Raw genomic sequence first — 14,374 nt, forward strand, 5'->3', positions numbered from 1 at the left:
TGCAGACGTGAAAAATAGTTCTGAGAGGAAAGAGCAGAGCCCAGTGACAGTAGATCACTGCTCTGTCTCTCCCTTATCTACCTGCCTCCATAGACAGACAAGTTTGCTAAAAGTGATCAATGCTTTGTTGTACATATTAGTAACAGTGGGGATGATTCAGTGCTCAAGGCTCTGGGTACTCATGTTAATATTGCATTTTATCAGATGTATTCTGAATTTATATCTACATAACTTTTTATAGTATTAGTAACTTTATTGAGTATATAGTTCAAAAAGTCACTATCTGGGCAGAACTATTACAACATTCAAATTTGTTCAGACGTTGCACTGAGAGTTAAGAAAGTAACTAGGTATTAACCTGCTTCAGAAGGACTCTCAGGGCACCTCCCAATGAGCATGCATATGTAGGGCATGTTTCCCATGGGACAAATAGCAGCTGCACATATTTGTGCAGCTGCTATTTGTCCCCAGGCACACCTCTGCACATGCACTCTGGCACACAGCAAAGTGCCCTGGGTGGGGTAGAGGAGGCAGCCTTACCCGAGGTCGTTGGGGACTCCTGGGACAACAGAGACACCAAGCCAGCTGCTTGGAGCCTGGCCAGCAGCCAGCGTAGCTCTGGCCAGTCAGGCTCTGGTTTCTGGTGCCATTTTTTTTTTTTTTTTTAGCAACAGTATATTTTGACTGCTCAGGGATTAATACATCTTAGGTGTTTCTTCAGCAGGATAGCCCATATCCTTTATACCAGTGGTTGTCAACCAGGGGTACAGGTACCCCTGGGGTACTTAAAAAGGTTGCAGGGAATACACAGAACTAATGTAGCCAACAAATGCTGTGTGTGCACGCAGCCGCAGAACAGCACACACGAGGCCAGGAGAGCAGCCAGGTCTAGCTGGTAAGTATGCTGTGAGGGAGAAGGCCTGAAGGAGCAGATCAAGGCCCCAGCAGTGGGGGAGGGAGTGAGAGTGGGGCTGAGCCACACAGGGGACAGCTCCCACCACTGCACACACCCCAGGAAGCATGTGCCCCTAGATCTGCGCGCAGGGCAGGGTGGGCTACTGCTGTAGGCTGAGGCCAGGGCTGTGTTGGGCTCTTCCCAGCAGGGGCTGGACCGGGCAGAGTGGGGAACAGAGCCACGAGTGGCTCATCCAGGGGCACGGAGGGGAGGAGGGGGGCAGCCAGCTCCCTTGGCTGCACGCATCCTTGGAGGGCATAAGAGGCATGTGCCCCCAGATCTGCGCTTGGGGCAGGGTGGGCTGCTGCTGTGAGCTGGGACCAGGGCTGCACCAGGCTCTTTCTGGTGGCAGGTGGGCCAGGCTGTGTTTGGGGCGGGCATAGCAGCAATAGTGCTAGGAGGCAGGGTATTTTGGGGGGGGGGGTGCAGCCACTGCAGAATTACTATAGCCTCCTGAACCCCCACTCCCAGTACCACCACCACCCACCCCAGATGCAGTCCGGCCCAGCCCCCCACTAAGAACAGTCCAGCGCAGCTCCAGCCCACAACGGCAGCCTGCCCTGCCCCAGCTGGGAAGCCCCTGTCCCAGCCTCACTCCCTCCTCCACCGCTGGGCCAGCCCGCCCTGACCTACATGCACATCTGGAGGCACATGCCCCACCATGCCTTCCTAGGGTGTATGCAGCAGCTGGAGCTGCCTCCAGCTCCCTGTACCCCCCCCACACCCAGATGAGCTGCTCGCAGTTCTGTCCTGTCCTGCACTCTGCCCCAGCTGTGCGGCGCCTGCCCCAATCCCAGCCCCACTCCATCCCTCACCACAGGGGCCTCAATCTGCCCCCCCCCTTAAAAATAAGAAAAAAAATATAAAGGGGTACACAAGCTGAAAATTTGAGAGAAGGGATTCAACCTTTTTGAACAAGTGTAAACCCCTGGCCTAAAGTATACAAGATCCCCTTCAAAAGATGATCCTGAAGTATTTGGAGACTGCCTGTTTAAGAGTTCAGAAGGTTGCCCTGCACTCTAACAGAAAACTATTCAGATATCTCTAGAAATCCCTAACCAAGCTTCTCACCCTCTCCTTTTAAAGAATAAAAAGGTTTTGAAGTCATAAAAGGTTTTTGCTTAAGTTTGGGTTCAAAACCAGTAACAGCCCATTTTCCTATTATAGAAGTTAGGGCCAAATTCTGAATACAACAGAAAATATACTAAGCACTCAACAGAATTCAGCCTGTATATAGCAGAGAGAAATTTCCGGGCAACAATAACAGATGGAATATACATTCAGTCTCCCACATTAGACTTTTCTTGTATCATAGTTTCTGTTATCAACGATCATGTAAAGTGCCAGGATAAGAACCATGGTCCAAATCCTCAGGTGTATGTGGTATATGATAATCACTGCAGAGGCAGATCTTGCTCAGGTCTGGTTTCAGGTTACAAAATGAGTTTCCACAGGAACTAAGGACTAACTTTGCCACCTTCCATTCCAAGAGAGAAGCATTTCTTCCAATTGGATTTCTCCAATATGGTAGTATCACAGAGAATATACAAAAACAAGCAATAACCCTACCAAAAAAAAATTAGACACCACACAGTTCTCCCCACAGGAAAGAATTCCAAAGAATGAGCCACACAACAGATATTACCCGTGTATCATTATATATTTTCAGATAGCATATTGTTTATTGAAAGAAGTACTAGAAAGTCCAGGCCACTGCAAGCAAGGGAATTCAATAATTAATATAAAAAGCATCCCCCAAATCCAGATCTTTGAAAATGCACCAAAAAAGCTTCTATTTAAAGCTATTCAGTCTCTGAGATAGTCTGTTGATATGCTATAGATTTGGGGTTATTTATCTTCTACCACCTCCAAAAAAACCTGTGAATAACGAGACTGAAATTGACTAGATCAGTAGTTATAAAAAAACACATCCTATATAACCAAGATACTATGGCAATAAATAACTGCCTAGCTTCCTCTCTACAAGAGGTGACAACTTTTTTATTTTACTTTCTGTGCTCTGAAAGATAGCCTAAGTTTTCCTACTGGTTAAATTTCCATACTTACTCAGATCTATTTTTCAAATATTTCCCCTCATTTGGGGTATCTTCCAAAGTCATTAGTTCAGCTTTGGAAACTGATATCTGTTCCAATATCTGTTCTAACCCAATTCAGAGGAATTACCCTGAACATCAGCATATTCCAATGCAAAAACTGTTACCATACTCATTTTCAAGAAAGGATTTTATTGGATTGGCTGCCTTGAAGCAACCACATACAAGTTTTGAGTAGGGTCTAAAGCTTTGCAGACTCCTTTGGGAAATTATGTCTACTGTTTTAAGATGATGAGTCAAGATTTAACATCTTACAAAACCGTTATCTTTCCTGAGCACACACCAACTGCTAAAACTTCCTCAGCCCGACGAAGCATTTTTGAACGCGTAAGCTTGCTTCAAAATTTTTTCCCCAACTATTTCAGTTGGTCCAATAAAAGATATCAGATTCACCCAAAGAACCTTTCTGCCTTATCTTCCCTAATTTTTTTTCTTTTTGGTTCTGGCAAAGACTTCTTGTTTGCATGAAATGTTGTATATCATTATAAAATAGTTTTAAGAGGATTTAGTTTATGTTCACCAAGCTACTTAATCGTACCATTATAACATAATCTTATGCTTGTAACATCAGGATGTTGCTGTGGCAATGGACTATAAACCCCAAACAAACATGTACATGTGGGGACAAGCTTACTATATTTCAGCACTTGTGTTGAATATACCACTGCAAGTCAAGGGAGTCTTAAGAAAAAAAAACAGCATTTAACTTCAGTATCTTTGTCACCTGACTGCTTTTCATTAAGAAAAGATTATAGTGAGCTATTTAACACCAGCTTTTAAATTACTAGTAAGTTTTAAAAACTACAAACTTAATAATACAAGGAAAAAAGGAGGATTTGCATACAGTATAAGCCTTTAACATACAGGTTTTTTGAGTAAAAGTGTTATGCTGATAACACCACCCTCTCCCCTCCACAAAAAAACAAAACAAAAAAACCTCAGGGCATGAACAGAAGTTAATAATTAGCACCTCTAAGAAAAGTCTGTGCAGAAGTTTCAGTATTAATGATGTCCTTTAATCCATGTGAGGTTGGAACTGCCATTAATTTGAATGGGATTTTGTTCTAAGAACAGCTGCAGTGCTATGATTGTGTACAACTGCCACATTTATCATTTCACCACAGATGCATGAAAAAAATAAAACAAAATTATTAAGATCAGCTTGTTTTGCTATTGTGAATATTGAAAGACATCACACACACACACACACATATATATATACTCTATCAAGTTGTTATACTCACATAACAAAAACCCAAAGAAACAATTACTGCAGGCCTACTTTTATCCAAATACTCACTTGGCAGCGGAGGTAGTTTTACTACATGCGTACAGGTACTGTTATTCAGCACTCAGCATGGCACATGTCAAAAAGAGGTGCTGCATTAGTTAGACCCAGCTTGCCCAATGCCTGTATAGATCAGGTGCTTCACCGAGGCTTTTTTGGCACTTTTATCCAATACCTGACTGAATCGGGTATTAGATAAAAGTGCCAAAAAGGTCCACTGAAAGGCCCAATCCATACAAATGTTGGGCAAACTGGGTCCAACTAATGCCTGCGTCTTCCGATAAAGCACAGTTTCTTGTTTTTTCTTCCACATCTGTCAGCACCCTAAATGACCAAGCAACAAGTCACATCTGGTTCAAACAAACTCAACACGCCAGTGAACACATCAATCTGGTTAGACACTTGTCAAGAATTCAGACCAAACTTTCTGCATGATTTTCAAGTAAGTTGTCTGTGTTGACAATTCCCAGGCTCTCAGACAACAGAATACTTGTTTCCATGCAATTATCATAATCCTCTATTCCTTCTGATATAACCCAGAAAGCCATTTATCCATTTCATATGTTTCATATATGTATAGCACCAAACCCAAAGAGACTGAATATAGAGGGTAGATGTGCATTCCACTGCCCAATCCATTCCAGAGAGCATGCATTTTAAACATTTTATATCAGGAGGCAGCCTAAATGGAAGTGCAGTAATCAATTTGAAAACTGATGAGACTTATGAAGGCAAAGGTATCTTAATTTTGATTCAGTGCACTACCCTGCCCAAAGACTGAAGTCTTTTTGCACAACTTCTTCATCCAACCTGTGAAAAAAGCTACTCTGTCAATAAGCACAGGTCCCAAAAGGGAATAAAAGTTTCCCACTATGTGAAAAAAGTGGAAATGTTAAAACTAAAAGAAGAATCATAATGTTTGTGGATCATACCTTGCTAGGAATCCGAAAATTCTCAATAGGGCTGAGGTCATGAACATTCTCCTGAGGACTTCTGAGACCCTTAAGAAGAAAGATAACAAACATCAATTTTGTGCCTTTTACAATTAAACTAGTTAAGATCTTACCTTAAGTTGAAAATACATATACAGTAGTTTTAATAAATTAGAGTGACATGGTCCTAATTCTACAAACACTGCAATGGGAGTATTCATATGAATTACTCCCAAACAAATACTATGAAGGAGGGTCAGAGCCCACATCCTGTTGGGTCAAATCTATTAACATCAAAGGATTAGCTTTTTCTTACAATTAATACTTGCATCCTATTGTATCAGCTCATCTACTCCCACAGCTTGATTCAGTGTTTAAAAGGCTACTAAGTCCAAATAAAATAATATATTCTATTCCATTAACTTCATGAGCTAATGGCATCAAAAAGCTTTAATCCAAAGTAAGTAATGCCTACTTTGTATAATAAACTGTCATTTTTATATAATGGAATAGTTAACTATTTACCTGCCAGGGCTGTTTTTCTTTGATGTTTGTTAGAAGTGAAATAAAAATCAAATGCTCCCAATTTTACTAAAATATGTAATAATTGTTGTTTCAAACAATTTTAATCTTTGAAACAGAGGACATATCAATAATGTGGAGACTTAATATAGGATGCATCAGTTACCTAACAAAAAACTGTATCTCTGATTTTAAAAAGTGATGCTGTAGAAAACAGTACCTCCACTTCGCTGTTTATACGGGGCCTTCTCAATCACACTAGTTTAGCTTTCTGAAAATACTGGGTATTATAACTTCCAGGAATACAGAGGCAATACAAATGAAGGAAAACAAGCTACATTGTATGCTTTAGCCAGCATAACCTCTGCTAAATTCTAAAGAGGCATAATGAAGACTAAAAGCAGGGAACTTTTTAAACTCAGGCCTGACTATAGCTACTACAGAGGCCTCAAGCAAGTTTCAGGCACACGTATGTGCAACTTGTTTCGATCTTGTCCTAGAGAAGGATCCTTAGTCCTTCTCAAAGATAGACTGTTGGTGGCTATGACTTCTTCATTTATAAAATGGGGATAACACTCACCTTTGAAGACCCTCAAATAAAAGATGCTGAATAAAGGCTAGGTGTTATCAGATAAACATTTATAAGTACTATATTCGTCACATTTGAAGATGATGGGTAGTAAATACAGGAAGACTTATTTTCTTTCAAAGTCATTTTTCTAATAACATTATAATTAAAAAATGTTTCTGGTCCTACATGCATAAAATTACTTATTTGCTATTTATCTTGATCGTCTCTGATTTTAAGTGCTTTGGACATTCAAATACATCTTTATTCTAAAACTATCATCACCAAACAAAAGTATTTGTATCTCAGTGAATCAAGAGACTCAAGATACCAGCAATGCTAGGTAAATAACAATTTTAGCTATTTTTTCCCCATTTTTCTCCTAAAAATCAGAGGAAGATCTCTTAGTTGAATGGCTGATGAAATTCATGCCATCTAAAAGACTCTTTACATTATTCCAGGTCCCAGAACAAAGAATTTGAATAATTCCCAAACGGTTCAAATCCTATGTTGGATAAGTCACACATTCTATCAGGAACGGAGCTTTAGTGTGCCTGTGTGTGTGGCAGGGAAGCGGGGGGAAGAGAACTGAAAGTGTGCAGAATGACTTCATAATCTTTTCAATTTTCTTTTAATTACAACACAGTGTAAGCTGTGATGGTCCAGAAATTATACAAGGCTTGGACCAACTATGTAGTTGGGATAGTTAGACAAGCTTTTAAATCAAAGACATTCTTCCTCAGGTCTCTGAGAAGTGTCTTACATTGGAAAGCTTCTCTAACTTTATCCCAACTACATAGTTGGTTCAATAAAAAACATCACGCTAAGAAATCCTCTTGCTTAAATTACAAAAGAATCCCTTATGTCAGGGGGTTCCCGACCTTTTTTGCTGCAGACCAGCAAACCGTGGACTGGAAATGACCACAGACCAGCAAACCACAGACCAACAGTGACCAACACACTGCGGGCTGGCAGCCAACCCTTCTTTATACTTACTATAAACATTTTTATACCAAGTACCTTAAAAAGTATATTTTTTATACCTCCGTGGCTGCCGACATGCAGTGTGCTGGTCACTTCCAGACTTCTGATCTGGCAACCAACCCTCCTGCAAACCAGCAGCCAACCCTTCGCAGTCAGGCACTGGCCGCGGCTGAGGGGTTAGGAACCCCTGCCTTATGTTACTTTTCAAGCGAAAGCATTTTTAATTTAGATCTTCTTGATTGAATATCTCCAGACCCAATTTCCCCATACAAGAAGCAGGGAAGAATCCAGACTTTGGGGGTAAAATGAAAAAATGGCAGGTATAAATTGAGAAAAAAACTAATATCAGGATATGAATCCTCTCCTCAGCCATAAAAGCTAGGAATTTAAAAGCAAGCAGCACCTGTTCCCCTCCTGCCACTATTGCTCTTTCTAAAATAATTTACATGACTATTCATTTTCACTTCTGTTTAAAACCTGGACAATAGCTGTCTGTCAATTTCAATCTGCTACTACTAAGTTATGAATACAATAAAGCAGACACAGAACAACCCAAATGAAGCTGCAACAAGTAATGGCAAAAGAGAGAACTCCTCCCCAAAGTCACAGAAGCTGGTAGGTGAGAGTGAATAGTAAGGGTTTCTCTTTCCCAGCCCTAACTCCCATCAGTATGGGATGAGAAAGAGAAACTGTACCAGCAGGAAAGGATCTTCAAATTGATCAGATGCCAACTAGCCAAAGGAACCGTCATGCAGGGCTCAGTAACAACACCCAAGCAGAAGCCCCACCATCCTACCCAACATTAGAAGCTCAGCATGTGAGAGGAGTTTGTTTTTTACTGGACCATCACTTAAGAAGTGTATTGGCATATTACCACTCATTCACCTTTCACATTAAATTCCAATTACTATCTGGCAGGTGCTTCAAACCCTATCTCTAGTATATGCATCACTACTTTAAGACATCTAAACAGCAAGCCTCAATATCAAACTTAGAAACAAAGATTGGTTATTTCAATTACTCCATTTCCCACCCTTTGATCCTCAACACTTCCCAGTGGAAGCAAGGGTAACAGTTAATTAACTAGACCCCTCAGTGGGAGGTTATGACTTGTAATTGACATTTGGGCCAATTTCTCTCTCAAAAGTGAGCATGTAAAGTTAGACACAAAGATGTCTGATGTTTAGATGCCAAATATGACAGAATTTCCTATAATAATGTCATTATTGCAAAAATACAGGCCTTGGAAAGTGTGGACCACAACGTACATTACGCCTGCCTGAACTACAAGCTTGGGCTGGCGGCACAGCTTCCTCACTCACCCACGCCCCGAGCCCCTTTCCAGGGTTCGCAGGAGACACTGCCCAAGGAAAGCGCTTACTCTCGGTCCCTTCCCACGTGTGGAGCAGGGAGTCCCACCCGCTTCCGGGCTCCCCCACGCCCGCGCCCGCGCCCACCTGGCGGGTCATGAGCGACTTGATCTTCTGCATGGCGAAGAGGGCGCGACGCGACGCGGCGCGCCTCCCTGCCCCCTGCCCCTCCGCAGGCTTCAGTCCGTCAGACACGGGGAAGCCATATTGCATATCACGTGACAGGACGTCGTCGGCTCACTGCATGCTGGGACTTGTAGTCCGCGGCGGGCCCCCGTGGCTGGGCCGCTCGGGCCGCGGGAACTACAATCCCCGTCGGCGCCTCCCCCACGAGACACGTCACAAGCCCTGCCCCGGGGCGGCCGGAACGGGGCTGCTGCTCGCTCGCTCGTACACCAGGGGCGCCGCCGCGCTCCGGCCGCCGCCTTGCCCCTCTGGCGCTTCTTCAGTGGCTCGGGCTGCTCGAGCTGTGTGGATGGCTCGGCTGTGGGATTTTACGGATAGGCGTAAATTAGCCTGCATTCTTACTGACTGGCCATCGACTTAAGGCCAGTTGGTAGCCCTGGCAGGCGTGTGGAGGAGCCGGCCCCTCCCCGTGCCCGCCCGAGGAGCAGCCTCTCGGCCTCGTCTTCCCTTTTTTTGATGAGTTACCTGGAATAGGAGGCAGCCGCCGAGGGGGTCCTCGTTGCCCCATGGATCCCAACTCGCACCTTTGTGCCTGTCTCAGAGCAAAATAGCCAAGTAGGTGAGGGAGCTGCATGCACCCCTTGCCCTGGGACTGACCCCTCCAGCTGTGGTGTTGGCCCTGCTGGGAGGGCAGCCTGAGGCTGAAGATTTCCCCCAGCCCTGCTCCAGGCATTCTGGACAAAGGACTTTCTGGCCCAGGAGCAGTCAGTGGGAAGAGCGCTATCAGCTGGACTTGGCTAAAACCCACACGCATGCGGGTTGACCAGCTGTTTGTGACTGTGCAGTAAGGCAAATATTTGCCTCTTCTTAATTTCCTATTTTATCCACTGGTTTAATCAATAAAGTGCTAGGCCATTGTTCCAACCTGGAAAAAAAAATCTCAGTCCTATCATTCAGTGCAGACGAAAGTCTGGACCCAGACTAAAACCATATCAAGGGGCTGTATGGTGAGATGGTTCAATCTAAACAAGCTGGCCAGCATTCAGTAACAACATCCACTAGCAATTTTCTGCCTAGATCAGGGTCTTCCGACAAGTCATGCACAGAGACAGGTGCAGCAGGTAAGTAAGTTCAGGTGCTGTGAAATTCAATCACAATACAATGCAATTGTGTACAACCACAACAAAAAGACACTTGTATTGTCTTGCATCATGTAAAAAAACTGCCTGCAGTGTTTTGAAGTATGGTGTCTAATACTGTTATTTATACAGGTTATCATTTATCTTATGACACTCTTAATCTTATTTCAACAAAATATTTCTTCATAAATCACGCTATCATACTCTGACTCCCCACCCACAGCAGCACAGTAATGACTACAGAAGAGATTTCACATACTGTATTGTGCAATGATAAGTTAACCCTGCATACAAAACTGATCCTATATTTTAAAAACAGTTTTAGGAAATGAAACAGTCAGCGCTGCTGTGACTGCCAACCAAAATTTGACATTGTGTGCAATTATAACCCAATTATCAGCAATCCAGTTACAGGTCAATCTTATATGCAAATTGTGTGTGATTTTTATGATTCTTTCGGAGAGAAAAGGTAGACATCATGAGAACAATAGAGAAGGCAGGATAGATATCCACCTTATAGACTGAGTCAGCAGTCACCAACTAATGGATTTCAATCTACTGGTAGATCTCGGAGCCTCTTAGAGTCAATCTTGTGGGGGGCTGAGTGCCCACGTGCATTCACGCACATGCCCCAGCCCAGCAGGTCAGTCTGTAAGGGAGGGAAGGGGTACGGGCTAGATCAAGGCCCCTGCAGTGAGGGACAGTGCCACAGAGGCAGGAGCAGGGATAAGTTGAGTGGAGCCCTGGCTGGGTGGGACTTACCTGTTTGGGAGGTGCACCCCCAACTAATTTTTTCTCCCTCTGCCTCGATCTACCCCACCCTTTCCTTACCACAGACTCACCTGCTGGGCAGGGGAGGGGAGGTGGTGGCAGCACACGGTAGATCTTGGGTTGCTTTTAAATGCCAAAGGTGATGTCCTACTTAAAAAAAGGTTGGAGACCATTGGACTAAGTAATCAGAAGTGATGCATAAGCTTTTTGAGCCCAAACTTACTTCATCAGATGCTGTGAAAGGACATACACAGAGCAGTGTATCAGAGAATGGCTTGAATACAAAAGCTAGGGAAGGGAAGAAAGGCAGTACCAGAAGAGGCAAACAAATAATAAACCCATAGGTACCCCAGAAGGGATCACAAAAACTAATCCAGGTAATGGGATAAGAATCTGTAGTCCTTGTTTCACCATACATAACACCAGTGACACAACTAGCCAAGTTGGGGCCTAGAGCAAACCCTTCCGGATATTTGGGTGCTTTTAAGTAGCATGGCACGTTAATTAAAGTGCCCCCCTCCTCCCAGAGCACATCTATAAATGTCCATGGGTTCCAAGACTAAGGGAAGACAGTATCAATGTAGACAACAGTGGGGCACTGTAAGCAAGTGATGGCACATTTATGACTCCACAATATGTCAGTATATTTATGACAGAGCTTGAAGTCCATTTCCTCTACAGCAGTCCTCTCATCCCCCATGGGAAAGAAGTTCTAGAGAATTTCACTGGAACGTTAAAACTTCCACCGCTCCATCAAACTAACTCAAATATTCCACCCAGTAAATTCATTTCCTTGACACCATTTTGAAGGTTTGCAGTGGCCACGTTGCCACTACGTTGTATCAGAAACCCACCAACCATCACAGCTGTCTTCACGCCACCAGCTTTCATCCTAAGCACACCACTAGATCTATGATCTACAACCAGGCTCTACAACCATATCTCCTCTGATCCCACCAACTGACAGGCACACCTTAAAGATCTGCAGCAGAGATTTGCACAATTACTATACAATCCCAAAAATACAGCCAGTCAAATCAACAAAGCTAGACTCGCACCTCACCCTGACCTGCTAAAATACCAACCCCAAGACAAGGACAACAGAATCCCTTTGGTTGTTACCTACAGACCCAGCTTACACACCTTGGACACATCACTAATGACCTCCAACCCGTCCTGGAAAATGATGATCATATCAAGGTAGCCATGGGGGATGAACCTGTCCTGGCTTGCAGACAAATCCCACAACCTCTATGGCATCCTCAAGCAACAGACTACATAACTCCTATTCTCACTGAGGCACTGGCCTTGCAATGAACGCAGATATAAGATGTGCTCCGTCATCAATATAGACAACATCATTGCTTGACCAAAGAGTCATAGAGAAGTGTGGTTGAAAGGGACCTCCAGAGGTCATCTAGTCCAACCTCCTGCCTGAGGCAGGATCATCCCGATCCAAACAATCCTATACAAACCATAATCTAAAACTACACACGATTACCATCAACCCTCACACAGACCTAACACCCTAACCTGCCACAGGTAAAGCAGGGGACCCAAGGCAGCCAACATCCTGCTTCCATGAAATGTTGTCAATATATTCTCAAGAGATCCCAGGTAGAGGACCACACCCTGTGCTACAGAGAAAGGCAAAAACCCCCACAGTACATAACAACTTGAACATAGGGTAAAATTCCTTTCTGACCCCAAATATGGTGATCAGTCGGACCCTGAGCGGAGGAGTAATATCTTCTAGCCAGGAACCTTGGGCTTTGGTCCCAGCAGAAGCATCAGTACACCCCAGCCAGAGTCCCCAGCCTTCACTGTAGCCAATGCCCAATGCCTCTACGGAAGGTTAAAAACACCCTGATGCACGTAGCAGAAAAAGGGAGGGAGTGGGGGCAGCCAGCAAAGGCCAGAATCATGAGAAATAACCATGGTAGAATATAGGCATAGCTACCCCTAGATTGTCCCTGACCAGTGGACATTGCATCGCTGGCCTTGAAGTAACTGTTCTGAAATAACAGAACTTTAAAAGCCAAAACAAATGCAAAATTGCAGGAAAAAAATCATCCACAGACTGGATTGTGTTAAGTATGGGCTAAACAAGGACTATGGATTCTTATCCCATTACCTAGATTAGCTTTTGTGACCCCCTGCTCCCCATCTCTGAGAGTTTATTACTTGTTTACTGCTTTCAGCACTGGCCCCTTTTTCCGCTTCTCCCTCCCCTCCGTCATTTGTATTCAAATCACTCTCTCTAGTTGCTGGACCGTTCTGTGCATGTCCTTTCGCAAAGTCTGATGAAATCAGCCTGGGTTTTGATTTCCTATATTTACCCAAATCCAAGATGACCCCAAATTTAAGATGACCTCCCCAATAATTAGATTCCTTACATGCAAAATGTATACATTTATTTACATTTTCTATGTACAGCATCTAATTATTTGAGGATCATCTTAAATTCACCCCCACTCCCCGCCCCACTACTATAGATACTGCAGGGAAAGGTGGTTAGGGTGGCAGTAATATGGCAGGTGGAGGATAGTGGGGAGACTGGCAGTGGAGAGCCCCGCAATCAAATCTGAGGGGCATGTGCCCTCCCCGAGTGAATGCAGTGGTGGGAGCCTATGCCCCTGGATGAGCCGCCAGGGCTCCAATAGTCCCACAATCCACCCCAGGCCTAGGGCCCCTTTCACCCCAGCCCCTGCCCCACTCCCTCCCTCACTATGGGGGCTTCCATCTTCCCCCTCCATCCCACCCCTTCCTTCTCCTCCCACCCCTTCCCTTCCACAGACTTACCTCCTGGTGGTGTGCGTGTGCACAAGCACGCGCGCGCACTCAGCCCCTCCAAACAATATCTTTTCCCTCTGCCTATGCCACAGCCTGACACTCATTCTCAGCCTCTGCACTGCTTATGTTCCCTGTAGCCTTAGGTCTCCACCCCCATCTTCTCTCCCAAGTCTTTACCCCCACCTGCCCCTCATAGATTCATAGATATTAGGGTTGGAAGGGACCTCAGTAGGTTGTCAAGTCCAACCCCCTGCCCTGGGCAGGAAAGAGCACTGGGGTCAGACGACCCCAGCTAGGTGCTTATCTTCTCTTGAAGACCCCCAAGATAGGGGAGAGCACCACCTCCCTTGGAAGCCCATTCCAAACTCTGACAACCCTTACTGTGAAGAAGTTCTTCCTAATGTCCAACCTAAATCTGCTCTCTGTCAATTTGTGGCTATTGTTCCTAGTTACTCCAGGGGGTGCCCTAGTAAATAGAGTATCTCCTATTCCCTGCTTTCCACCCCTGATGAATTTATAGGCAGCCACAAGATCACCTCTCACCCTTCTCTTGCGAAGACTGGAGATCTAGGTCCCTCAGTCTCTCCTCATGGGGCCTTGCCTGCAGGCCTCTGACTATACAAGTGGCCCTCCTCTGAACCCTCAAGATTCTCCGCATCCCTCTTGAAATGCAGCGCCCAAAACTGGATGCAGTACTCCAACTGCAGCCTGACCAGTGCCACATAGAGGGGAAGCATCACCTCCCTGGACCTGCTCGTCATGCATCTGCTAATGCATGATAAAGTGCGGTTAACTTTGTTGATCACTTCGTC

The 14,374-nt window shown here is 44.5% G+C and overlaps 1 protein-coding gene across 2 annotated transcripts in view; it reads right to left on the minus strand.

Annotated features, from left to right (window-relative positions):
- The window catches only part of VPS50 (VPS50 subunit of EARP/GARPII complex), a 147,959-nt gene extending 139,007 nt beyond the window's left edge, over window positions 1–8,952 (minus strand). The window contains exons 1-2 of one of the 2 annotated variants that reach the window (XM_059728996.1): window positions 8,821–8,952; window positions 5,290–5,358 (exon numbers count right to left, since the gene is read on the minus strand). In XM_059728996.1, the coding sequence (XP_059584979.1) occupies window positions 5,290–5,358; window positions 8,821–8,946 (195 nt within the window). In that variant the 5' untranslated portion in view covers window positions 8,947–8,952. The remainder of the gene's footprint in view (window positions 1–5,289; window positions 5,359–8,820) is intronic. The other variant, XM_014603218.3, reaches the window with a different exon arrangement.
- Window positions 8,953–14,374: the final 5,422 nt, after the last annotated feature.

Source organism: Alligator mississippiensis, chromosome 5, assembly GCF_030867095.1.
Source record: "Alligator mississippiensis isolate rAllMis1 chromosome 5, rAllMis1, whole genome shotgun sequence".
Taxonomy (NCBI): Eukaryota; Metazoa; Chordata; order Crocodylia; family Alligatoridae; genus Alligator; species Alligator mississippiensis.